The sequence below is a fragment of the Mustela lutreola genome, chromosome 1 (genome assembly GCF_030435805.1).
Source record: "Mustela lutreola isolate mMusLut2 chromosome 1, mMusLut2.pri, whole genome shotgun sequence".
In the NCBI taxonomy this organism is placed as follows: Eukaryota; Metazoa; Chordata; class Mammalia; order Carnivora; family Mustelidae; genus Mustela; species Mustela lutreola.
The window spans coordinates 232960744-232984426 of NC_081290.1; the positions used below are offsets into that span (position 1 = coordinate 232960744).

The following is a 23683-nucleotide window of genomic DNA, read 5'->3' on the forward strand; positions in this document are numbered from 1 at the left end:
GTGAGGAGGGCTGGCTGCGATCCCCGCTAGACCTGATCCTAAAGGCATTGAGGGACCTCAGAAGGGTCGGAAATGAAGCAGTATGTCGTCCAGTTTGCATCTGAGAAAGCATTTCTCATAGCCAGTGAAGCCGACGCTACAGACACACCCAGAAAATATTAATGCATTTATTTACCCCTCACAATCCTCTGAGGTAGGTTCTGTGATTAAGTACTTAACAGATGAGACTGGGGCATAGAGGGGCAGTCATTTGACCAAGGTCCCACAGTGGTAGAGGTAGGCTTGAACCCCTGCTTGTCACCAGGCTCGTACCTCCCCTCAGGTGCCACTAAGTCTAGGTGAGAGGAGATAAGGCGGACTGGCCAAAGAGATGTGAACGGACGAGCTGTTGGGTAGGATTGTGGCTGGGGGTGCACAGCTGGAGGCTGCTCTTGTTCTCTGGAGTGGGTCATCCAGGAGGAACACTGTGGAGCTGGGTGTCCAGGGGGCGATGTCTGGGATAGTGGAGTCCCGGAGTTGCCAGTGTTAAGGAGCTCAGAGAGCCGTGGGAGTAGATGGGCTCACCCGGAATGGAGAGGGAAGGGAGGGCCTGGGGTAAGGGCTGTCCTGGTTACTTCTCAAAAATCAGAGAAAAAATGGGGTGCTTGACCTGGTCCACTTGTAGTAAATGTAGGAGTTGGTAACTTTGCAGCAAAGGGATGAACAAAATGCCTTTTCTACAGCAAGCTGCCTCGAACTCAGCCAGATGGCACCAGCATCCCTGGAGAGCCAGCCTCACCCATCTCCCAGCGCCTGCCCCCCAAGGTAGAATCCCTGGAGTCTCTCTACTTCACCCCAATCCCAGCTCGGGGTCAGGCCCCACTGGAGAGCAGCCTGGACTCCTTGGGGGACGTCTTCCTGGATTCAGGCCGGAAGACCCGCTCTGCTCGTCGACGTACCACGCAAATCATCAATATCACCATGACCAAGGTCAGGCTGCTGAGAGTGGGACTGTAAGCCAGTCATGCTCCCTTGCTCATAAGGGCATCTTCCCCATCGGGTCCTCACAGTAGCCTCCCAAGGCTGGCCGGACTGATTAAGCTGTATCTTAAGATCCCAAGAAACAAAGGCCTCTTTTGTAGAAAAGCGCAGGGCTGAAATTGGATGCCTATTGGTTTTAAGGCAGGTTTCTTTCCATGGGTAGCACTGAGCCTGTGCAGGCTGAAGGGAGATAATGTGAAGTTATTGCCCAGCCCTGGGCCTCCAGCACACCACCTGGGTGGCTGAGATGCGTTGTGGCCATCCAGAGGCTGCCTGCCAGGCTGGAAACTCTGGCTGGTCCTGTTCCCATATCCTGAGGAGGTTGGGGAATGGGGAGGTACCTTTCATGCAGCAAAGCGCACCTCCGTTGTGTGGGTTGCCCTTTGCTACCAAGAAGCTGGAGAACTAAAAGATGGACAGGGTCATGGCCAGCTCCAGTTGAGGGGACAGTGGAGACTATGGGATGAGCCTGACTAGCCCAGGACCAAGCATTCCAGCCCTGGCTCTGCCACTTGCTAGCTGAGACCGGTAGGCCGATCCTTTATTTTTTTACACTTTGATTCTAAACTGGTCTGATACACAACTCTGCCTGCCTTCCTTCAAAGCACGGTCAACAGGCAAGAGAAAATGGGTATGGCCTCAGCACCTTATGCAGGATTCTTAGCAACAAGGCCTGTTTCTTGCAGATATGCAGCTAAGGATCCCTATAAAGCAGTGTGGGAACACAGGCATTTTAGGAAGGGGAACGGGAGACTGCTTTGTGGACTGACAGGGCCCCACCCCACCGGATTAATTCTCTCTTCCAGAAGCTAGATGTGGAAGAGCCGGACAGCGCCAATTCATCCTTCTACAGCACCCAGTCCGCCCCTGCCTCCCAGGCTGGCCCACGAGCCACATCTTCTACCCAGTCTCTAGCCCGTCTGGGCTCTCCTGATGATGGCAACTCGGCTCTGCTCAGTCTACCAGGGTACCGGCCCACCACTCGCAGCTCTGCTCGCCGCTCCCAGGCTGGTGTATCCAGTGGGGTCCCTCCAGGTGAGGTGACCATAGGCGCTTGAAACACAGACTCTGGCACAGGAAAGGGACAAACTTCTAAAACCCTAAGGCTAATTACCTTCCAGTACCTTGCCTGGCCCTCTTCCCTGTAGTCTCAGGGCCTTGTCTGTCCCTTAGGCTGCTCTTCATCTCAGCCTGGGTGAATGGGAAACATTCACACAAGGGGCCCAGGATTCCCAGCCTTATAGTGATGGTCAGCTCAGGTCCTCTGTTACCCCATCTCAGGGGGTAAGGGGTGCCAGAAGAGCTCTGCTGGGCCAGTGTTCTGTTCTTAGATTCTTCCTGAAGACTCTTGCCCTCCAGGACCCCCTAGGTCCTGGACCCCAATTCCCGGTCCTGTTTCTCTAAGGTGTCACAGCCTCTGCGGAAGATATCCTTTGACCTCCCCAGAGGGAGAGTGGTGAGCCAGCCCCATGGTAGAAATGCCCTATAAGCCTTGCCCTGCTATCTGCAGCCCTGAGCACAATAGGACTCTGAGGCTCCAAGCCTCAAGTCCATGGGACAGGGGGACAGAAGTGGTGGACACAAAGGTTAGCAAGATGCCAGGACCAGGGGGTGACCCCCTGCTGTTCCCCTCACTCTTCCTGGCCTTCCAGTCCCACCTGCTCCTGTCTCCTGGCCCTCCACAGGAAGGAACAGCTTCTACATGGGCACTTGCCAGGATGAGCCCGAGCAGCTGGACGACTGGAACCGCATCGCAGAGTTGCAGCAGCGCAACCGGGTGTGCCCCCCTCACTTGAAGACCTGCTACCCCCTGGAGTCTAGGGTGAGCTCAGGCCCCAGGCCAGCTCCCCTCCTCCTCCCTTAGCAAGCCACCCCAGTACTAGTCACTTATCCTAGTGCCCTGAGTCTCTGGCCTGCTGCAGAGGGTGACCTTATGCTTCCATGGACTAGCTGGCATAGAAGGGTTTGGGGTGAACTCCCTGTGGGCAGCCCTGAGTTTGTGGAGGTCTGCTCTGCCGCCTCCTGTGGCCATCCTGCAGGGCAAGAGTAGAGGAAGACAACGGCAAGGAGGCCTTCTGCCACAGAAGGCCTGAGCTGCCCTGCACATCAGGCCAATGAGGAGTTCTGGGGGCAGTTCTGCCCCCCCTTGACCACTTCTTCCACCCCATGCAGCCTTCTCTGAGCCTGGCTACCATCACAGATGAGGAGATGAAAACTGGTGACCCCCGGGAGACCCTGCGCCGAGCCAGCATGCAGCCAGCCCAGATAGCTGAGGGCACGGGCATCACCACCCGGCAGCAGCGCAAACGGGTCTCCTCAGAGCCCCATCAGGGTCCTGGTACCCCAGAGGTAGGCAACCCTGGCTACTTTTTGTCCTATCAGCTTGCCTAGTCTAGCCCAGCTCCCCAAATTTGAAAAGTGGACTAAAGGGGAGCCTTCGCTCTCCAAGGGCTTGATGCAGAGACACATGTCTGGCTTTGGATGTCAACTTCTCTTCCCCATAGTCTAAGAAGGCCACCAGCTGTTTCCCACGCCCCATGACTCCCCGGGACCGACATGAAGGGCGCAAACAGAGCACTACGGAGGCCCAGAAGAAAGCTGCTGCTCCGGCTATTAAACAGGTTAGTACAGGGGGCTGGAGGGAGCCCCTGGGAGGTCTTGGTGGCAGAGTGTGAGTGCAGCCCAGTTTAACAGCCCCTCTCTCCCCAACAGGCTGACCGCCGCCAGTCCATGGCTTTCAGCATCCTTAACACGCCCAAGAAGCTCGGGAACAGCCTGCTGCGGAGGGGAGCCTCAAAGAAAGCTCTGTCCAAGGCCTCTCCCAACACCCGCAGTGGGACCCGCCGCTCTCCGCGCATTGCTACCACCGCGGCCAGTGCCGCCACTGCCGCTGCCCTTGCTGCCGCCACTGCCACCCCTCGGGCCAAGGGCAAGGTGGAAGCACTGACAGGGAAGGGGGTGGTGGACTCTTAGGAAAGTGGGTGGAAGTGGGGTACTCCCCCAGGCCACCCTTCGGGAGGCTTCCGTGACAGGGCTTAGGTAGGCTGCTAGAGGTGGTTGCAAAGTGTGGGTGCCCCCTGCCTTGGTTACCTGCTGGTGGAGGAGAGGAGACTTAGGGCTGCTTGGGCATAGCTGGCAACTGAGAACCTGAAGGTAGAGGTGTCCGGGTCACTCCCAAGAAAGGGATCCTAGTCAGGGGCTTTGGGAGCTCTGAGAGGCCTCCTTGAGCCATCTGGTTCTGGCTGGCATCACCGGTCTCCAGCCGTGCATGTGACTATGTTTCTCTTTTCCAGGCAAAGCACTAAAGGGCCAGGACCAGTGAGAGGCCCCTACCTGTGTCCTCAATGCCAACCTCGCCTGGTCCTTCTCCTTCTACTGTCCCTTTCAGTGCCTTCTCTCAGCTCCCAGGCCAACAGTGGCCAGACCCCTAGAAACAGTGATGCGTGCCCACACCCTGGCCTGGTACCTGGATCTTCACCGGAGCCTTCGCTAGGTGAACAGATGTGTCCACAGAGTTGGCCCCGGAGGCCTGGAGAGTCTGGGTCTTCTCCCTACCTTGCCTCCTCATGTTTTCTTAGAGCGAAGTCACTTCTTCATCACAAACAGACTTGAGGCTGGCTTTGAGTGGCTGGGCCCGAGGCCCAAGTCAGACCTCCCCAGCCTCTGGATCCAGAAGGGACCATTGGAGGAGCAGGCCCTGATTTCCTGCTGCTCTTGGTGGCTGGGCCCACTAGGGCCCTGCGCTTTTTAAGTCCAGGACTGGGCACTGACCTAGTGGGTGCACCCATAGGTGCTCCCATCCACCCAAGGGCTTGGATGCCCAGAAGATCCTTTTTTCCAGAACAGATGGGCCCCACGCCTGGGTGCGGCAGCAGGGGCAGGGGCAGCCTTCAGCTGCAGCTCATCCCCCACCTTCCCCAGACTTAACTCTGGGGTGGGATTTGGAGTGATAGGAAGGTTTTTAAGGGCCAGGGATGGATCTTTTCTAAATGTTATTACTTGTAAATAAAGTCTATTTTTCTCCCTTAAGTGCTGAGCGGTCTTGATCTGTGCAGGAAAAGGGAAATTTCGCTCTTTTTAGAGCACATCTTTGTCCCTGCCAAGTTTTCCCAGCTATGTACCTTCTCTCCTGGCCTTGTCTTTACATTCTGAGTAACAGTCCCTCTCTTCCCACACTCCCTCTTGGGATGAGCCAAGTTCTGTAAGTGGAAGGACGGCTTAAATGACAGGCAGATGTCACACCTCCAGTGAAAAATCATTTATGCACGCCCACTGTGGGCCCTGCTGGGTGTGACCAGGATGCACCTGTGGATCAGAAGCAGCATTTAGCGCATCCCTTCCCTGAGACAGTCTGTTAGAGGGAGGCCTGAGCTGCAAGAGCGTGTAGACCCCAGGGAAGAGGCGACGACTCAACCAGGCTTGGGAAGTCACCTGTCGCGATGACGAGGCAGAGGTGACGTGCTGGAGGGTGGGGCTTCTTGAGTAGAAGGCAGACCGGTCTTCAGCCCAGCCTGGAGGAAGTGAAGGTAGACAAGATCAGGCCCAAGGGTGGGGGACATCTCTTGATCACCTTCCTCTAGGCCATGCCTCCCCTGCCCGATTCCCGAGTCCCACTTAGGGAACAGTGGACAGTAGCGGGAGGCCACTCTGGGCCGAGCCCATCCTTTGCTCCCCAAACCGCTGCTGCTGTCCGTGGAAACCTTCCCTCTCAGGTTCCTCACCCAGAGCTGAGCTAGGATGACATGGCGCTGGGCAGTCTGGTCAAGATCAGCAAAGACACAAGAGAAGTTGGTATTGAGCAGGGTGGGACTCAGCTCCTCTAGCGCCAAGGTCCGCCGCAGCTGGATGCGTGCACCCTGGTACTCCCTGCTGCAGCAGAGGGCGGAAGGCCATGAGAGAGGACCACAAGAAGCCCCCTCCCCTCCTGCTGGCCTCACTGCTGCACCCCTCACCTGGTACTGCCCTCTTGCAGCCGACCTGGGAGGTGCTCAATGAAGGAGCCATTGCCCATCCAATAGAGGATGCTGAAGGTGGAGCGGCTGCAGGCGGTACAGGACAAGGTCAGCGTTCCATCTAGGGGACACGTGTGGCTGTTAGCTCTTCCACAGGGCACACCGTCCCCTGTCATGCTGCCCTGCCTCCCAAGCCCCACAATTCAGGAGCCTGGAGTGCTGCTGTGAATACACCCAGGTGGGAAAGTCTGCTAATGGGGAAGTGTGGTTGTCTACAGGGAGACTCGGCTGAACGAGAGGAAGTCTGGGGATGGGTCCTTGGTTCAGGTGAACACTCCCTCTGAGCTTATTTCTTCAGGATGACCTTTTCCGCTCTGGTGACTCTAGGAGCCCTGGCCAAGGAGGCAGTGGCAGGAGGCCACTGCTCCTCTGGGGTAGCCAGAGACCAAGGGGGCTGGGCGGGGGAGGGAGCAGGGAGCAGGCTGGGCCTTGGGGCATACTGCAATCGAGGCTCTAGGAGTCCTCTGACGATCCTTATGGTGGCATTCTCTCCATCCCACTGGATAAGGAGCACCTTGGGAGCTGGGCCCTAAACCCACACTCATGATGCTGGGTGGGAGGGAACGTGCTGAATGCTCTGGTAAGCTGGCCCAGCTGGTGGGGCTACATGGCAGCAGGTTGGAATAGGGTGCAGCTCAGGAGTCAACCCCACCCTTGAACCCTCTGTGCCCACAACCCACCCCAGACCACTGTGTTCTTTTGGGCTCCCATCAAAATTGCTCCTTACTCAGTGCGATTTCCATTTCTGGCCAGGTCACCTCCAATGCTGGGCACCGCTTAGCTCTTGGGAGCCAGGAGGGGCAGGGGTCCTTTGTGACCCCAGCTGAGGCAGTGGCAGTGGCCTGAGGTACAGGTGTGGCTCCAACCAGGTGACAGATCATGTGGGCACACAAAAGCAGGACTGGCAAAGGGCTGCGATCTAAGGGCAGGACAGTCATAGAGGTCAACTGCTGTCTGACTGCCAGGCATGGTCGATATCCTGGCCTGGATGCAACTCTGGCCCAGAGATTCCTGGGCTCGGCCCAGGGCATTGGAGGAGCAGAAGGGGTTTTGAGGCCCTACCCACATCATGGCCCTTTTCTAATGGAGGGCAGGGACATGTTGGACTGCAGCCAGAACCACAGGACTTAGAGGCTGAAAGCCATAACACAACAGCAAAATGGAGTCGGTCCCCCTCCCCCCCCCGCCACTCCCCGGGGTAAGGCTCAGGGCCACCCGCAGCACTCCCTTCTGTTCTCAGACCTCATCCTGCCCACCCAGGCCAGCCCCGGGTCCCACCTGGTGTCCAGTTCTGTCCCATGGTCTTGATGGATGTGTCAGGAGCTGGCGTGCCTGGTTCTATTTATCTGTAACAACTTCCTCTCTGGGGCTGGTGGGGGAGGAGAACGCCAATCAACTACTTCTCTCAATTTCTCAGTGGCTCGATCCTAGCCATTTCCATGGACCTGCCCTTCCTGGGGGTTCCAGAGCCCTCCCTTGGTCTGAACTCTAATGGGCTGCCAGGTACTGCTGTTTACTTACGGCAGGCATCCAGCACAGGCTGGGGCTCTTTCAGCACTTGGCAACAAAGCTGAAGACCATCCAGTGACAGTCCTCCCCACACCAGCTCTTAGTGTCATTATTAACATTATGCTGAGTGTGCCCTAACCCCTTTGTTACAGGGATGGAGAAACGGAACCACACAGGGGCCAGGGACTTACCCCGTCACAGAGAAAAGCAAAGCCGCCTTCTCTGGAGCTGATTCTGGGAAGGGCAGAATTAGTGAAATCCTTCTGGGAAAGCATTGTCCCCTCTCCCTTCTATTTCACTTTCGCTTGTCAGCAAGCGCTGAATTACTAACAGAAGTTACACAAGCATGACCCCAGCCTGTACACTGCACCTTTTCTGGAGCCGAAACTCATGCTGGCTGGAAATCTACCGCTAACTCCCAGGTTCCTCTACTCTCCTGATTATATCAGACTGGGTCTTTAATGCCTGCTCAGCATCACCCTCCCAGGGGCACAGATGGGATGAACCTCATCAAAGAGTCTCTCCCAGGTGGATTCTTCCCTCCCAGCCCAGGGTCAGGGCTTCGGCGTCCACCTTTGCTTTTCAGAACCACGTGTCTAAGTGAGCAGGCCTCACATTTTTTCTTTCACATTAACACCACTATTCAAGTGGTCAACTCTTCTAGGCACTGGGGACCCTAAGTTGGATCACTTTGACCATTTCAGTCTCAATGTCACACCAACCTGTTCATCCTGGTCATTCTCAGGCTCCCTACTCCCTCCAACCACCGACCCCCCACCCCACAAAGCCTTCTCTCTTCTCTCATCCCACCCATCCCATCTCTTTGGTCAGAACTAAAGGTCTGGGTCCACTAGGAAGACTAGGTTTCCCCCTACCTGGCTCTCGAGAAGCCCCGAACAGCCCTCTTCTTCAGAATCCCTGCTTCTTGAAGCTCCAGTCAGTCCAGCTGTGTCCAGCCCCGCTTGGGCCATGCTGCGGGAACTGTGCTGACAGCATTCTTTGGCCTTGTGTGCAGGAATCTCTCAGAGCCAGGCTGAGGCCTTGGAACACGAGCTGGAGTGCTGGCCCTAAAAGGAGGGGAGGGCACTTCCCGGGGAAGAGGAGGAGCAAGCAGCCTAGTGCCAGCTCCAGCAACAACAGAGCTATAGAAATGCACAGTCTGGTGGCTGATGGGACAAGCGGATCCGGGGCTGCGGCAGGGTCAGGACTAGGGTGAGGTGTGAGAGGCAGCGGGGATGCCAAGCTGGAGGAGGCACTCACGATTGGGGTCGTGCTTGTGTCTGTGGAGGCAGAGTGGACCAGGACTCGTGACCCAGGCCACACACAGATATCAACACGATGGGGAAGACCCAAGTGTCCGAGGTTTGTGGTCTCTGTGATCAGGGGCCAGGGATGCCAGGGACAGAGCCAGGGAAGCCAGGAGATGGAACTAGGTTCGGAGGATGCATCATAAAACTCCTCCCCGGGAGTGCCAGTATCTCCAGCTGTTAGGCTAGGAGGCAAGGCTGCTTGGGGGCTTCTGAGACAGTCTTTTGGGGATGAGATTGGGGGATGTGACGGAGAGGAGACTGGACTCAGAGCAGAACCAAGACAAGAGTTGGGCTGTTGGGAGGACATGGGACTCAGACTTGCTGAAGTATGGAAAGAGAGCCTTGGACAGCCTGGTCTTGGCTTCTCACATGAGCCTGACCCATAGGGGGACAAGAGTGAAAGGACGATCCCTGCACCCTTCAAATGGTCCCCATTCCACTCTGAGAACGGGCCCACTGACATGAGCAGTGGGGGACCATGCAAAGCCACAGCTGGGTGAAAGAAGCTGAAGCTGAGGGTGGCCCATGAAAAGGGGTGTTGGTAGCAGGCAAGGCACTGACCTCACCTCAGGTGGTAAGGAGAGAGTCACCCAGTGATGCTCCAGGGCCCTTCTGTCACAGGACAGGAGTCTGGCATCCCACCATTCCCTCGGATAAGGGGTGGGGCCAACCACCCCTAGGATCCAGCTTTCAAATGGAACAGCAAAAGGCAGCAAAGGCGAGGCACTCCCGGGGACCCCAGGGAAGAATAAAGCAAGATGGAGGTTCAGCTTTCCAACCCAGCTCATGGAGCTTTATTCAGAATGGAGTGACAAGATCCTGCTTGGCTCTTGCTGCACTTGAAGGCAGGCCCTGCTGGGCCACATTCCCTAGGAACCCAGTGCTGAAGGCCCACGTTTGTCCTCCCACTTCCTTCAAAACACCTAGGGCCAGAGCTGGGGCCTACCTGGAACCTTTTTAGAACCCACACTTGCCTGGGCCTTGCCCTCTTCTCTTCATACCCACCACCACTCCTGTGGCCAGGCCCAGGCAGGACCCATGAACGTGGAAGTTGACAGAGGGATATTCCCTGGGCTGGGAATCCCCTGGCAGCTTCAAGGGAACACTGTCTGACGATAGGGAGAAGTCCTATCTGTCACAGTTCTACTGCCGCACACGAACAGACGCACATGCACACCCTCACACAGGCTTTCCAGGAAGGAAGTGACGTGGCAGAGTGGCCTTTGGCGTGTGTCACCACTTCCAGGCTGAAGGGTCAGATTGCACAAGAGGCCTTCAATCACTGCTGCCAACAATAGTTCCCATGGCCCAACTACACACAGATAGTCCCTGTTCTTCACTGGGGGCATGTTACCCAAACTGCTGCTGCTTTGGGTTTCCCCCACACAAATCCTCGGTGAACTGTGAGATCCCAGGGCATCCCTCCCTGCAAAAGTCAGGACTAGGCTCCACTTGCATCAACCCTATGGGTCCTGGACAAGGGAAGACAGAGTTGACACAACACCGACTGAGGGGCCCAAAAAGGGAGGAAGGAAGACACCTCACCCCCCATCAGTGTGTATCTGTGGTACCAGGCAGAGTCCATGGGCTCTCCCACACTGAGTGAACCAGGCTGGCGCCCCACAGAGGGAAGGAAGGGCAGGGGGCAGGGGTGGGGCGGCTGAGGCTCTCAGCCAGAGATGAGAAGGCTCCTTTAAATCAAAAATGTGGCTCTGCTCCCGCCCTGCTCAAACAAGGAAGGCAAGGCCTGGAAGAGTTGGGGGCAATTCCTATGCTCCACAATAAAAAAGGTTTTTAAATATATTCATCAAAATAGTTTTCTTTTAAAAAGCCCCCACTGCTGACAGCCCCACTGGCTGGCTCTCCACCATCTCCCTCCCCAGCCCAGGCACAGCCAGAGGGGTACTGAGTGGCCCAAGTGCCCCTTTTGAGTCTTTCCCACCCAGGTCGTCTTGGAGGGCAGGGAGGAGAGTGCCCTGAGGTCCATAGCAGGCGGATGCTCTTCTTCCTGACTATTCCAGGCCCAGGACATAGTTGATGCCTTGTACCAGGCCAATGATGACAGGCTGCCAGGCTACCAAATATCGAAGCCAATCCAGCAGTTGCCCGTACATGACGTGAGGCCTCTCCCAGCTGTCAGTGCGTTAAAGAGGCTATGTGTCAGAGCTGCTGAGGCTGGGCTCAGGGTTGGGTGAGAGGTTCTGCCTACTCTCTCATCTGCTCCACAGAAATCAGCCTGCCTACAAAGAGAAGAAGCCCCCACCAGCCTCTCCATGTTAGGAGGAAGGGCTGAACCCAGAGATTGGGGGAGGGAGGTGAGAAGGGAAGGGTGGAGAAGTGAAACTAAGCTCCTGAAGACCGGCATGTGTAGAGAGCCTCCAATAACACCTTCTTAAAGATGGGCCTGTTGGTGTGAGAGCACACAGTCTGACTGCTGTAAATTCATCTGTGCCAACGGCTGCAGGGACGTAGGCAGTGGGATAAGGTAACCTCAAGGGTTCTTGGTAGGTTTTGTAGGTCAAGGAAGGGGCCGAGTCTAGGGGCCAAGGCAGAAGGGAACAGGGAGCAAGAGGCTAGTCACAGGGATAACCCCTGGCAGAGGCTCTAAGGAATCCCCACGTACCACCAAACACCAGGCCCTACTGAGGCTGAGCAGCCCCAGAGAGGAGTTCCCTTCCTTTCAGTTTCGAACTAAATTGCTGGGTAAGACAGGGAGTCTGGGAATCCAGCTCTGGGGAAAGGACTGACTAAACTTCATGACACTGCAGGGGAACGTTTCCAAAAGCATCAGGAAGAGCAGCCTGGCCCAGTCCCTGGGAACTATGGGGAAGCCCCAAGCCTCTGCCTCACCATGGGGTTACTTAACTGTTCTTGAACTAGACCCTAGAAGAACCAAGCAAGGAACCTTAAGGGGACAGACCAGAGTCTCTGGTTTGGGGGCTGTGGGAATATGCTGGGAATGCAGTGGCCCCTGCCCAGCCTAGCTAGTATCCAGGGGATAGGGAACGCTGCCACTCAGGGCAGTGGGGAGAGGGCAGGGAGAGACCTGGGCCGCGGGATCCCAAGGGTAGTGAAGGGCGGACCAGAGCAGTGGCTGGGCAACTTCCAACAGACGGGTGATGAGGAGCAAGAGGAAGGTGAGGGAGGGCAGCATAGGGAGGGCCGGCAGGGTACAGAGGAGTAGCTCAGAGGAGCAGTGGTCCCATGTTGAAAGGGGACAGAACAGGGAGTCTCTCAGCCAGCCTTGTACGCTGCGGGCTCTGCACAGGCACACGGCCGGTCTCCAGCCCCACAGGTCACAGGTGAGGCACCACTCATTGGTTATGTAACCTTGAGTAGGTTTTCAACCTCTAAATCATTTCATCTTTTAAATGGAGGAGAATATTACTGATGTCATCAAGTCGCTAGAGAATGAAATGAGCTAATATGGGCAGAGCACTTAACCCAGTGCCAGGCACAGAGGAAGCAAACAGTAAATGGGCTGCTACTGCTACCAATTTACTCTTGAGGGATCCAGAACTATGATGAGAATCTGAGCTGTAAGTCCTACTTTTCCACCCCCAAATTCCCTTGATCACAAACCAAATAGAACAGTGCATATGTGCCAGGGTAGAGGGTGGAGGGAGGAGGAAGGGCCCTGGGAGGACCCAAATGCAGAGTGACGCTGGCCAGGACTTTCTTCCCATTGCCCATTCCCAAACAAAGGATACGGGTTGCTGAACATCCTCTTGAGGTCTACCTTCTCTTTGCAGTAGGGACATGTCTGCTTCTTTCCCACGATGCACCAGCCACGGATGCAGAACTCGTGGAATCTGAGCACCACTGGTCAAGGGAAATGGTGGGCAGCCGGGATGGCACTCGAGCCCCATGCTCGTGGTCAAGGCACCCAAGCACTAGCTCTGGAGAAAAGTTCAAATCCTGCCTTCCCCTCTTTTTAGCTGTATAATCTTGGGCACATCCCTTCTCTCTGACCCTGCTTCCTCACATGTGAAGTGAGGATAATGATCTCCATCTTACAGGGTGTTTATGGGGGAAAACGGAGATAATACACGGCACAGAATGGGAGCTGGGCAAGCACAGGATACATACTGGAAATGTTATTCAGGAGAACTGGATTCTGACACCGAGGGAACCAGCTAGAGGATGCTCCAACATCGGGGCCGTGAGTGCAGCTTCGGGCTCCTTTCTGATTCAGCCAGGCTATAAACTGTTTACGTAAGCGTGGCTCCAGGGTGTGGCAAAGGGGGAAGGAGACCACAGTTTCCACTCCTGGCAGAGTCAGCTTCCCTGGCAGAGAACATCGCCCAAATGCATGGCCTCTAGTGACTCTCCTGCACTGAAAGGTCTAGAGAGTATGCCAGGGTCATGGCTGCCCCCTCCCCTCGACTAGAATGTGCATGTGGCAGGAGAGATGAGGCCCAAGGGCTCCAGGCAGGATACACGTGATTGCAAGACAGCCTATATGTGTTCTCGATGATGCCCTCTTCACTGACATCCACAAAGATCTGCTGCCCACACACGGCACACACACTGTCCGAGAGGTGTTTGGTAGGCATGCCCGACTCGCTGTAGAACTGAGAGAGAAGAACAGGAGGAAAAGACAGGAAAGGTGTGAGAATCAGCCCAGCAGGATGATACCACAGAGGCCTATGTCTTCTCAAGAGGAGGCAAAGAGGGAGGGGGAGGCCCCACACCTATAGAACATCTTTTATATGCCAAATCGACCTCATCTTTGCTGGCTGGATGGGGAGAAAGGGACAGACCACAGATGGGTTGGGAAGTCAGATCTAACAGAAACCTGAGCCCTGGCATGGTCAGCATCAGGGACAAGGAGATTAGGAGGTAGAAGGACTCAGAGTCGGTGATCAGGAGCTATGTCAGATAAGCCACACTGTGGCCAGACTATGCTTTCACTGGAGACAGACAACATCTCTTCTCTAAGATTCAAAACAGTCAGATAATCTGGTGCAATGTGGGTTGGGGACAAGGGCATTCCCAAACTCTTATGGCAGCAGCAAAAGAGGTTCAATCCTTTTGGATAGCATCTGGCATGATGTCTCAAACTGCCATGCCCTCTAACTGTTCATTAATGTCACTTCAAGTAGCTAAAGTAAAAATATCAAAAAAGCCTCATGTATACAGATATTCATTTAAGCACAATTTATAATTAAAGAAGTAAAGAGTTAAGCAATTCCCCCCAAAAGTTAAACAGAATTACCATATGACACAGCACATCCATCCTTACATATATTCCCCAACTCATGACAACAAAGACTAAACACACACTTGTAAGCCAATACTCGCAGGAGCATTACTCACAACATCCAAAAGGTGGAAACAACCCAAGTGTCCATTAAAAGGTAAGGAGATAAAACAAAATGTGGTATATCCACACAATGGAATATTATTCAGTCATAAAAATCATGAAGCTCTGATACACGCTACAATGCATGAGCCTTGGAAACAGTAGGCTAAGTGAAATGTCTAACACCAAAGGACAAATATTGTATGATTCCATTTGATATGATAAAATACCTAGAATAGACAAATTCATAAAGACAAGGAGTAGGTTAGAGGTGGCCAGGGTCTGGAGGAAGGGAATGGGAGTTACTGTTTCATGGGCACAGAGCTTCTGCTTGGGGTGATGAAAAATCTTAAAAATTTTAGTGGTGACAGTTGCACAACATTGTGAATGCAACTAATGCACTGAACTGTACATTTAAAAAATGGTTAGGGGGGCACCTGGGTGGGTCAGTGGGTTCAAGCCTCTGCCTTCGGCTCAGGTTATCCCAGGGTCCTAGGATTGAGCCCCGCGTTGGGCTCCCTGCTCAGCAGAGAGCCTGCTTCCCCCGCTCCCTCTCTGCCTGCATCTCTGCCTACTTGTGATCTCCATCTGTCAAATAAATAAGTAAAATCTTTAAAAAATAAAAATAAAAAGTGGCTAGGGGTGCCTGGGTGGCTCCATTGTTAAGAGTCTGCCTTCGGCTCAGGTCGTGATCCCAGGGTCCTGGGATTAAGCCCCGTGTTGGGCTCCCTGCTTCTCCCTCTCCAACTCCCCCTGCTTGTGTTCCCTCTCTTGCAGTCTCTCTCTCTCTCTGTCAAATAAATAAATAAAACCTGTAAAAAATGGTTAAAAGGGTGAATTTTAAGTTATATAATAGAAAAACCCATAAAATAATAAAAACAAGCAAAGAAATGGAAATAATCATGCTTGATCAGAAAAGGAGAATGCCCAAATAAATTTGGTACACACTCAAGGAACTTAACAGGCAGTGAGGCAACTGAAGCCAGAGATATAACAGTCAGTGTCAAAAAGTAGCGTACAAAGCTGGAAGCACAACATGACTGGTATTATATGTAAAGACAAGCCCAAATCTATACAAAGAAAAAGATCACAAGGAAATAGATCAGAATGTTCACACCAGGGATGTTTTGATAGTAGGTTCATAGGTGATGTTTTTCTTTTACCTACTTTTCTGCACTCAAATTTTCTTTAATGAATATATATTACTTTTAGATTAAAAATTATTTATTACCAGTTAATTACAACAAATAACCAATTCCATGCTCCAAAAAGAAATATCAAGTTTTGCACAATTTCCTTGTGGTTTATTGTTACACAACTATATAGCATTTTCCCCCTACCCCAAGGAGAAAAGACTTGAAATTTATTTGTTGACACTTTCTAAGACCTGTTTTTTTTCTTTCCTTTGCCTTAAAAACTGTGGTTAAAAACACATAATATAGAATATACATCTTAACTACTTCTATTTTTTTTTTTTTTTTTTTTTTTTTTTTTTTTAAAGATTTTATTTATTTATTTGACAGAGGGAGATCACAAGTAGGCAGAGAGGCAGGCAGAGAGAGAGAGGAGGAAGCAGGCTCCCCGCTGAGCAGAGAGCCCGATGCGGGACTCGATCCCAGGACCCTGAGATCATGACCTGAGCCGAAGGCAGCGGCTTAACCCACTGAGCCACCCAGGCGCCCCTTAACTACTTCTAAATGTATTGTTCATTAGTGCTTAGTATATTCACACTGTTGTGCAACTAATCTCCAGAACTTTTAAACATTCTGTAAGACTCTATAATGGATTGTGAAAAAGCTTTCTGCATTTGTTATTACAATCTCATCTGGACCTGTCAGGTAGATTTACTGCATCTAGCCTTTTTCTATTTCCTTAAACTTGAGTTTGCTCTCTTTTTTTCTTCTGTTTCCAAACACCTGTCTTTTTAAAAGCCAAAACCCTGAGGTTGGGTGAGAATGGACAGGGCACACAGGTGCTGGGACAGGGAATATGAGAGGGTGACACTAGCTGACTGCCACTTCCACTCAACATGGAGGCTTTGCTTACTCCAAGGTGCCCTTCTGAGGAACAGCCTCTCAGTCATCAGAACTGCTACCGGATACCAAGAGTCCTCAAGGGTAGGAGGCAGAGATGCCACAGTGCCCCAAAAATCCATTACAGAGCTTCCTGCCTTCACATACACCTTACTCTCTTGTAAACCCATCTGAAGCAACTCAAGGTGAGCTTGAGTGGTTACCACAGAACACCAGAGCAGCCCTAATGCTGGGTGAACCAAAGCCCAGAAGAGGAAAGAGATAAGAGAGGACGTGAACCCAGACCCTCTGGACTCCTACCCAAATTCTATCCAAAGTGTCCTATAACATCTGCTGAATGTTCGCTGTAGAACAATCAGCTACTTAGCTCACTAAGAGCCAGTTACTTGAACGTTTCCGGTTTATTTACTGAGAGTTAAAAAGGCAGTGGAAAAGGATAAGCTAAGTCAGGGGAAAGGCCAAACCTGTGGGAGTTCATTAACTGTGCAACTCTCAAAAGCCAGAATCTCAGGAATGTTAGTACTGTGGGGGAGCTCTGAGAAACACTTCCCCAGGGCATGACAGGTGTATGGCTCTGAAAGGTGTTCCGGCTTAGAATTTCTAGGCATTATCAACTAAACGGAGAGACAAGAGACCAAGAGGTCTGGGTCCAGCTCAGCACTGAATCCTGGTACAATCATGTAGCACAGAAACATGGCCACTCACTCTGGCCCACAGCACTGGCAACAAAAGAAACAGGAATGTTCTGACTCAGGAGAGGAGTTAAAGCTCTGAGGAAAAGCTTAACCTCAAAACACCCCAGAGTTCTCCCCAACAAGAACACAGAGGCAAAGGATGCATGATGAAAGGGAACTTGGATGAGGGTGAAGACAGAAGGAGGGATGTCCAGGAAAGGTTAGGCTCCTAGTTTCTGGAGATATCCCCGCGAAGCTAATGTGGCAAGAGGCAGGCACAGTCAAATCTCACAGTGTTTCAACAAAGCCATCAGGTAAGCTGTCAAACCAGGAAGGCCCAGCACCCCCAGGGCTCATAGAAATCACACACGAGGAGACCATCAGGAGGCACTGGGGCTAAGCTGCATACGATACAGTGAGGCAGTGAGCTAACTCCACAGACTTAGCTCAAGGGGGACCTATGGTTTATCAGGATCAGACAGACCTAACAGCAGTCTTCTGTCACTTACTATCTTGATGAACCTGAGTAAGCCACCCAAACTCTTCCTTCCATCAAAATATACTGGGCACCTACTAAAGTACCAGGCACAGGACTAGGTCCTTGGGATATAATGCTGGAAAAGCAGAGACCCTTCTCTCCTTGTGGAACCTACAACTACAAGAGAATGACATTAAAAAAATAAATATTTAGAGAAAATAAGAACTACTTATTAAAAAGGCTAAAATAAGAATTATTTCAAAGACAGTAAAGGGCTAAGAAAGGGGTTCCTAATTAAGCCTACATCACATGAGGAGGATTCTTTGGAGGAGTAACATTTGAGGGTGAGAGGTAAAGGGCAGTGGGAGTTAGTGAGAAGAAGAAAGGCAGAAGAGGGAAGAGGCCCTGAGGCAGAAAGAAACCTGGTGTGCTTGAGAAACCGAAAGGAATCTTAGCTAAGTAACAATGACAATTCAAAAGCAGGAGATGCTGGAGACTGGGCCAGGCTGATGGTCTAGGATAATTAATGGCAAAAGAAATCTAGAGAAGTGGACAGACTGGTAAGTCTAAATAAACAGCTGAAGACTAAATAAAGTTCTGGTGCTGAGAAAAGTTCTGGATTAGAGGTCTAGACAGTCGCAGAAAAGGAAAAGGGGAAGGCCTAGGTGAAGTGTAGAGAAGATGCCTTGGGTCTGCACTCAGAGGAACAATAACATTCAAGGGGAGGACAAATTAGCAGAAGAGACAGACAGAATTAGCAGGACAGGGAAGTGTCAAAAAAGCCAGTGATGACTGCTGAGGTCAGAATTAGTGACACAGTCACTAGTGACTTGAGTACAAGCCATTTCAGAAGAAGGGTTTGAGCTGAGCCAGATTAGAATAGGCTAAGGAGTATGCAGAAAGTAATCAAAAGGGGACAGGAGCTTTCTCTAAGTTTAGCTGTGAAGGACAGGAAATGGGTCAGTTGCTAGAGGAGAAAGTGGGTCAAAGAAAGGTTGATGTTTTTGAAAAAGAATACTTAAAAGGCAAAGAGCCCAATAGAGAGGGAGAAGTTGGAAGTCACAGGGTAATAAAGGAAATGCAATAGCATAATGGTCCTTGAGAAGGAAAGAGGCTAGGGAATCCACAGTGCAGGCAGGGCTGGCTTGCGATGGAAGAAAGGATATTTTTTCCACTGTAACTGAATGGAAGGAGAGATCGGTACAAATATGTGAGTAGAAAACCCCAGCACAGGAGCCTGCACGTAGCAGGAGATTAGGAAGTAAACAGGAGTTGCATTCCACACCACATCACAGAATGTGTGTGCCAGGAAAGCCCTGGGAGCGCCTCCAGCTGGCCCCCTTCTCTTGGCTGGTTAGGACACGGGAGGAGGGGGAAAAGGAGGAGAAGGAGGGGGAGAGCCTTGGAAGTCAGAGAGGTGGTGCCTGGTCAGTTCAAGCAGATGATTTCAGAAATAACTTGTTGAAAAGGGAATAAAATACTATTTCTCAGGGTTACAGTAGATGAGATTCCATGTCACAGAGTGGTCTGAGATAACTTCAGACAACAGATGGCATCTGAGAGAGAACTGGCATCTGCTCGTGATTTAGGATTTGTCTGTTCTGTGTCTTGCTCTGTGTGTTGCATATGATGAAGATACAAAGAAATCCTACAGAGTTTCTGTGCTCCAGGTGATTATAGACATAAAATATGTAGCTTTCTAGTATAGCAGTACTGAACAGAAGATACAATTGATAATTGTTAGCTACTGTCGTCATCCTCTAGTAAATACTGTGGGCCAGACTACTCTGTAGAGTACTTTTCCTCATGCCTTTGTTCCTTACAACACTTCATGTCTGGTAGTAATATTACAGCTGAGAAAACAAGATCGGAGAGGTAAAGTAAATTGCTCGTGAGGACACAGCTAATTAAAAGTAGGTTAGAATTTGAAACCAGGTTCATCTGACTCTAACCCCCCTACCTCTTCCCACTACTTCAGAAGAGATGAATGGGCAGCTAATCCTGTCCTAATGTTATCTGGGGCATAGAACTCACTTAGAAGAAAGAAAAGTGTGAGGCAGAACACATGGCCCAATGGAGCAGAAACGGTGTGCCACAACCCTGTCTGCCCAACAGCCCTCTCTGAGGGGAGGGCCCCAGAAAACAGGCTTATTTTGCAATCCTGTCTTCCACCCCCATTCCAACATGACTTTTGGGTGTGAATGGAAACTATAATGACTGGCTGTCACAAGCTTATGACCTCACAGTGACCAGCTGGAAAAAAACAAACACCATCCAAGGTTCCCTTGACTCAAGAAGAGTTACAATTTCTCCATGTGAGGCAAAACAGCTGTCATATAGAATAAACAGAGTAGTGTAGAATAATGAAGAGGAATTGAGAATATGTGTTAATACAATTTTAAGTCTCATCATTTCATTTCAGGAACCCTGAAATTAATTAACCACAGATCTTAGTAGGTCAAACCACTCTTGGAGGGGGACCAAGAGATGAATCAGACCTACTTCCCCACCTAGTAGGTGGAACAGCTCCAAAATCAACTATAACTCTCTGGGATTGGAGCTATGATCACAGATCGTACAAAATACTATGAAAAACACCTAGGACTAAAAATGTGGCATATACACACAATGGGATTCTTTTTTTATAACAGGCTACGTGCACGCACACACACAGACACACATGCACAAAGAGATTATTTATTTAGCACCCCCTCCTTTTTAAAGTATTCTCCATGCCCAGAGAGGAGCCTAACACAGAGCTTGAACTCATGACCCTGAGATCAAGACCCAAGCCAAGATTAAGAGTCAGACATTTAACTGAGCCACCAAGGCGCCCCTATTTATAGCCCTTTTATTTTATTTTCTTATTTATTTATTTATTTATTTATTTGACAGACAGAGATCATGAGTAGGCAGAGAGGCAGACAGAGAGGTGGGGGGAGGCAGGCTCCCCGCTGAGCAGAGAGCTTGATGCAGGGCTCAATCCCAGGACCCTGAGATCATGACCTGAGCTGAAGGCAGAGGCTTTAATCCACTGAGCCACCCAGGTGCCCCTTTATAGCCCTTTTAAATTGAGCTATACAATGGAATATTATTCAGTCCGAAAAAAGGAGGAAATTCTGACACCTGCTACAACATGGGTGGACCTTAAAGACATTATGCTGAGTGAGATAAGCAGGTCACAAGGGACACGTATTGTATAAGTCCACTCGCATGAGGTACCTAGGCAGGTCAAATTTAAAAAGGCAGGAAACATGGGGCGCCTGGGTGGCTCAGTGGGTTAAGCCGCTGCCTTCGGCTCAGATCATGATCTCAGGGTTCTGGGATCGAGTCCCGCATCAGGCTCTCTGCTCAGCGGGGAGCCTGCTTCCTCCTCTCTCTCTCTCTCTGCCTGCCTCTCTGCCTACTTGTGATCTCTCTCTGTCAAATAAATAATAAAATCTTAAAAAAAAAAAAAAAAGATTCATAAAGAGGCAGAAAACAGAATGGTTGTTTCCAGGGATTGGGGGGCAAGGGATTGTGGAGTTATTATTTAAGGGGTACAAAGCTTCAATCTGCAAAATGAAGAGTTCTATGGATGGATGTGGTGATGGTTGCAGTACACTGTAAATGTATTTAATGCCACTGAACCAGACATAAAAATGGTTAAGATGGTAAATTTTATATGTAGTTTATCATAATTAAAAAATGACTAGGGCTGCTACATGGAAGCAAGCAGTGGAGGAGCTAGTAAAAGGCCACACTGGTCATACCCAGCACATTGTGAAAGGCTGCTAAGTAAGTATTGCTTGAATAAATGAAAGAATGAGTTGGCTAACAAATGCGTGGAAGGCTGGAGTGTCTTGGTTCCCTTAAACTACCGTCCCCAAACCAATGATCAGGTTCTGAATTCAAGGCCAGGGACGTTCTTGAAATTCAGGTTGCCGTGGCTCAGGGACCCAAGTGTTCCTAGGCAGACCACAGTGCACTTGACCAAAGGGCAGAGAGAGATAGGAGAGTCCTAGAATTCTCAGGTTAGAAAGAACTGTAAAGGAAGTACAGTGCATCCTTTTATCCCAAGTTGGGAGTCCCCTCCCCCACATTCCTGCCTAGCCTAACCTAACCTGTGGGCATCGTGAGCCCCCGCAGAACTGCTGCCACTAAATCTCTGCATCATTTGCTGTGGGAAAGAAAAAATTAATGAACTCCTGTTCACCCATCCAGCACTGTCACAAGCTGTCCCAGTGTTCCTACAGCCTGCTTCCTACCCCAGAAATGGGGGCCTGGGCAAAGAGCAAACTGTAAGAGTGAGGATCAGCAAGGTCGTATTCTGTTGGGACAGGAGCTGGATAAAGCGGCTCCTATGAAAGAGATACCTATTCTCAATGTCAATTTTCTAGGGAAGAGGTGGATCTTGGTAGAGACACCATGATTCAGAAGACTGGCCTGAGTTAAAGGCCTACTTTTTTTTTTTTTTTTTTTAATCAGAACATAGGCTCTAGGTCTAGACATCTGGAGGACAGTGACTGTCTAGATGTCCATCACTTCCAGGTGATGCATGCTAAGATGGCACCTGCTGCACAGAGGTAGGCTGAGAGTTGGATGGGGTAGGTCTGAAAGCCTGGGAAAGCAGGTACCCTGCTATGTCAGATTAACTTCATTTAAGTACTCATGTCTATTTATCTTTAATAAAGTTCAATGTGATTGCTTGATCCTTGTGTTTTTATGCTACTAAAAGGTATAGAGAGGTATGTGGATTCATCTTTGGGTCAGACTATTATAGAAAAAGCATCAGGTGTTGGACGTAACTACTGAGACCTCACAGAAGGAAGGACAATATGAAGGGTCAAGAGCTGCTGTCTGAGGCACTCTTGACCCTAATAAGAAATTCTCCCAGCAGCTCTTCTGAGGATACTGCAATTTATCATTATTATTAATCATTATTATGGAATTATCAAAATAAGGACTATCATTTGCAATCAATGGAACACCCAATAATCCTTCCCAAGAGCATGGAAAGAAGTCCAGCTCAAATCCCATTTTTTGAAAGCCAATGTAATGATTCCATCTTCTACAGGAGAAGCTAACTAGGGGATCAATTCTGAGCTCAGTTCCACTTGGACTGAAGAGGGTTCTGTAGATTGGTTATTACTGACCCGCCTAAGGGGATTAAGGCTACACTTAAATTGGCAGCTGATAATAATTTCGAGATAAAAGTGGCAACACCCTGGGAAAATCAGAGAATTGGCCCTTAAAAACAGAATGAGAAGAAAAAGAAATCACAAGAGGGTAAAGGGCAGGATACTGGCAACAGTCATTTTGAAATGCTGAGTGTGCCAAAGAAGCAGACTTCAGGAAAAGTTGTTGTTGAAAGTGAAGATAGTAATTAGGAAGTCAAGTATCTGGAAATCCCTTCTGGACAGTGAAGTGGTTAAATGAAAAGCTGAAGTCTATACCAACAGATAAGAGACCATGAAATGTGCCTAAACACAAGACAGTTGTTCAAACAGTAATCTAATGACCCAGTACACTTTGTTTTCCTTTTAATCCATTACAGAAGAAATAAAAATAGTCCCATGACACTGGGAAACTAAGTCCTAGGTCTAAAACTGTACTTGATGAAAGTCATCAAAGGCGATGGTTGAGGACTCTGTTTAACCTGGATTGCCCAAAGCCTACCAGTCCATGGCACAAATGAGACTGTGTAGCACTGATGTAAAAATGCGCACACTAAATATCCTACCACCTGCAATATTGCCTTGAACTCACCAAGAGTTCCCGAGGGACCTCATACAAAGTCAGCGCCAATCCTTTCCTGTGCTTTGAAATTGGTCTCCACTGGTATCTGCTGCTATCAGACTGCTATCTGGCTGCCCCAAGAGAACCCACTTCCCTGACATTCTTTTAAGGTTTCTCTGCAAACTACCAAACCTCAAGTTGCAAGAACTTCTGAAGGCCTTTCAGAGCTCTTGCATCAGACAGAGACACACGAATTTCAGCACAGAACTGAAGAAATGACCGTTAAACTTGGAAATATTCCTTCTTGGGGTGGGGTCTTCTACGGGCTGACACTGAGATGAGGAGTACTTCTGTGTTGTTCACATAATTAAAAAGAGCATGCATTACTTTCATAAGCAGCGAAACAACAAACACACATTTCTATTTTGAAAAAAAGAAATAGGAATATTGACTGGCTGTTACTTTACCCACATTTTGAGCCTGAAGAATCTCTCCCTGGTCTCCACCTTATAGCATTTTCTATCTCAGTGAAAGTATACCAGCCAAGGAGTGGCTCGAGTTACACACTATCAGCTTTGATCCGTACCTTTCTTCTATCTTCAGAACCAATCTCTATTCAAGTCC

General features: G+C 50.4%; 3 protein-coding genes across 15 annotated transcripts in view; 1 reads left to right on the plus strand and 2 right to left on the minus strand.

Annotated features, from left to right (window-relative positions):
* Window positions 1–5049, plus strand: part of NUMA1 (nuclear mitotic apparatus protein 1) — a 75586-nt gene extending 70537 nt beyond the window's left edge. For all 6 annotated transcript variants that reach the window (XM_059133713.1, XM_059133707.1, XM_059133698.1 and 3 more), the window contains 7 exons: window positions 723–969; window positions 1827–2055; window positions 2706–2842; window positions 3193–3369; window positions 3525–3641; window positions 3733–3954; window positions 4314–5049. In XM_059133713.1, the coding sequence (XP_058989696.1) occupies window positions 723–969; window positions 1827–2055; window positions 2706–2842; window positions 3193–3369; window positions 3525–3641; window positions 3733–3954; window positions 4314–4325 (1141 nt within the window). In that variant the 3' untranslated portion in view covers window positions 4326–5049. The remainder of the gene's footprint in view (window positions 1–722; window positions 970–1826; window positions 2056–2705; window positions 2843–3192; window positions 3370–3524; window positions 3642–3732; window positions 3955–4313) is intronic.
* On the minus strand, window positions 153–9467 carry IL18BP (interleukin 18 binding protein). 6 transcript variants are annotated; one of them, XM_059133942.1, is made up of 7 exons: window positions 8417–9467; window positions 7733–7775; window positions 7311–7401; window positions 6760–6951; window positions 5973–6093; window positions 5742–5886; window positions 5264–5531 (listed from the first exon to the last, which is right to left on the minus strand). In XM_059133942.1, exons 3-7 carry the CDS (start codon window positions 7330–7332, stop codon window positions 5448–5450), a joined length of 564 nt encoding a protein of 187 aa, XP_058989925.1. In that variant the 5' UTR covers window positions 7333–7401; window positions 7733–7775; window positions 8417–9467; the 3' UTR covers window positions 5264–5447. The 6 variants fall into 6 exon arrangements, with proteins under 6 accessions (XP_058989932.1, XP_058989925.1, XP_058989898.1 ...); XM_059133915.1 differs by having other exon boundaries at window positions 5742–5889; XM_059133920.1 differs by lacking the exon at window positions 7733–7775 and having other exon boundaries at window positions 5742–5889.
* A 149-nt stretch (window positions 9468–9616) lies between these two features.
* Window positions 9617–23683, minus strand: part of RNF121 (ring finger protein 121) — an 88728-nt gene continuing 74661 nt past the window's right edge. For 2 of the 3 annotated variants that reach the window (XM_059133737.1, XM_059133744.1), the window contains 3 exons: window positions 13292–13425; window positions 12562–12663; window positions 9617–10984 (listed from right to left, as the gene is read on the minus strand). In XM_059133737.1, coding sequence (XP_058989720.1) covers window positions 10864–10984; window positions 12562–12663; window positions 13292–13425 — 357 coding nt within the window. In that variant the 3' untranslated portion in view covers window positions 9617–10863. Of the gene's footprint in view, window positions 10985–12561; window positions 12674–13291; window positions 13426–23683 lie in introns of all 3 variants that reach the window. The other variant, XM_059133752.1, reaches the window with a different exon arrangement.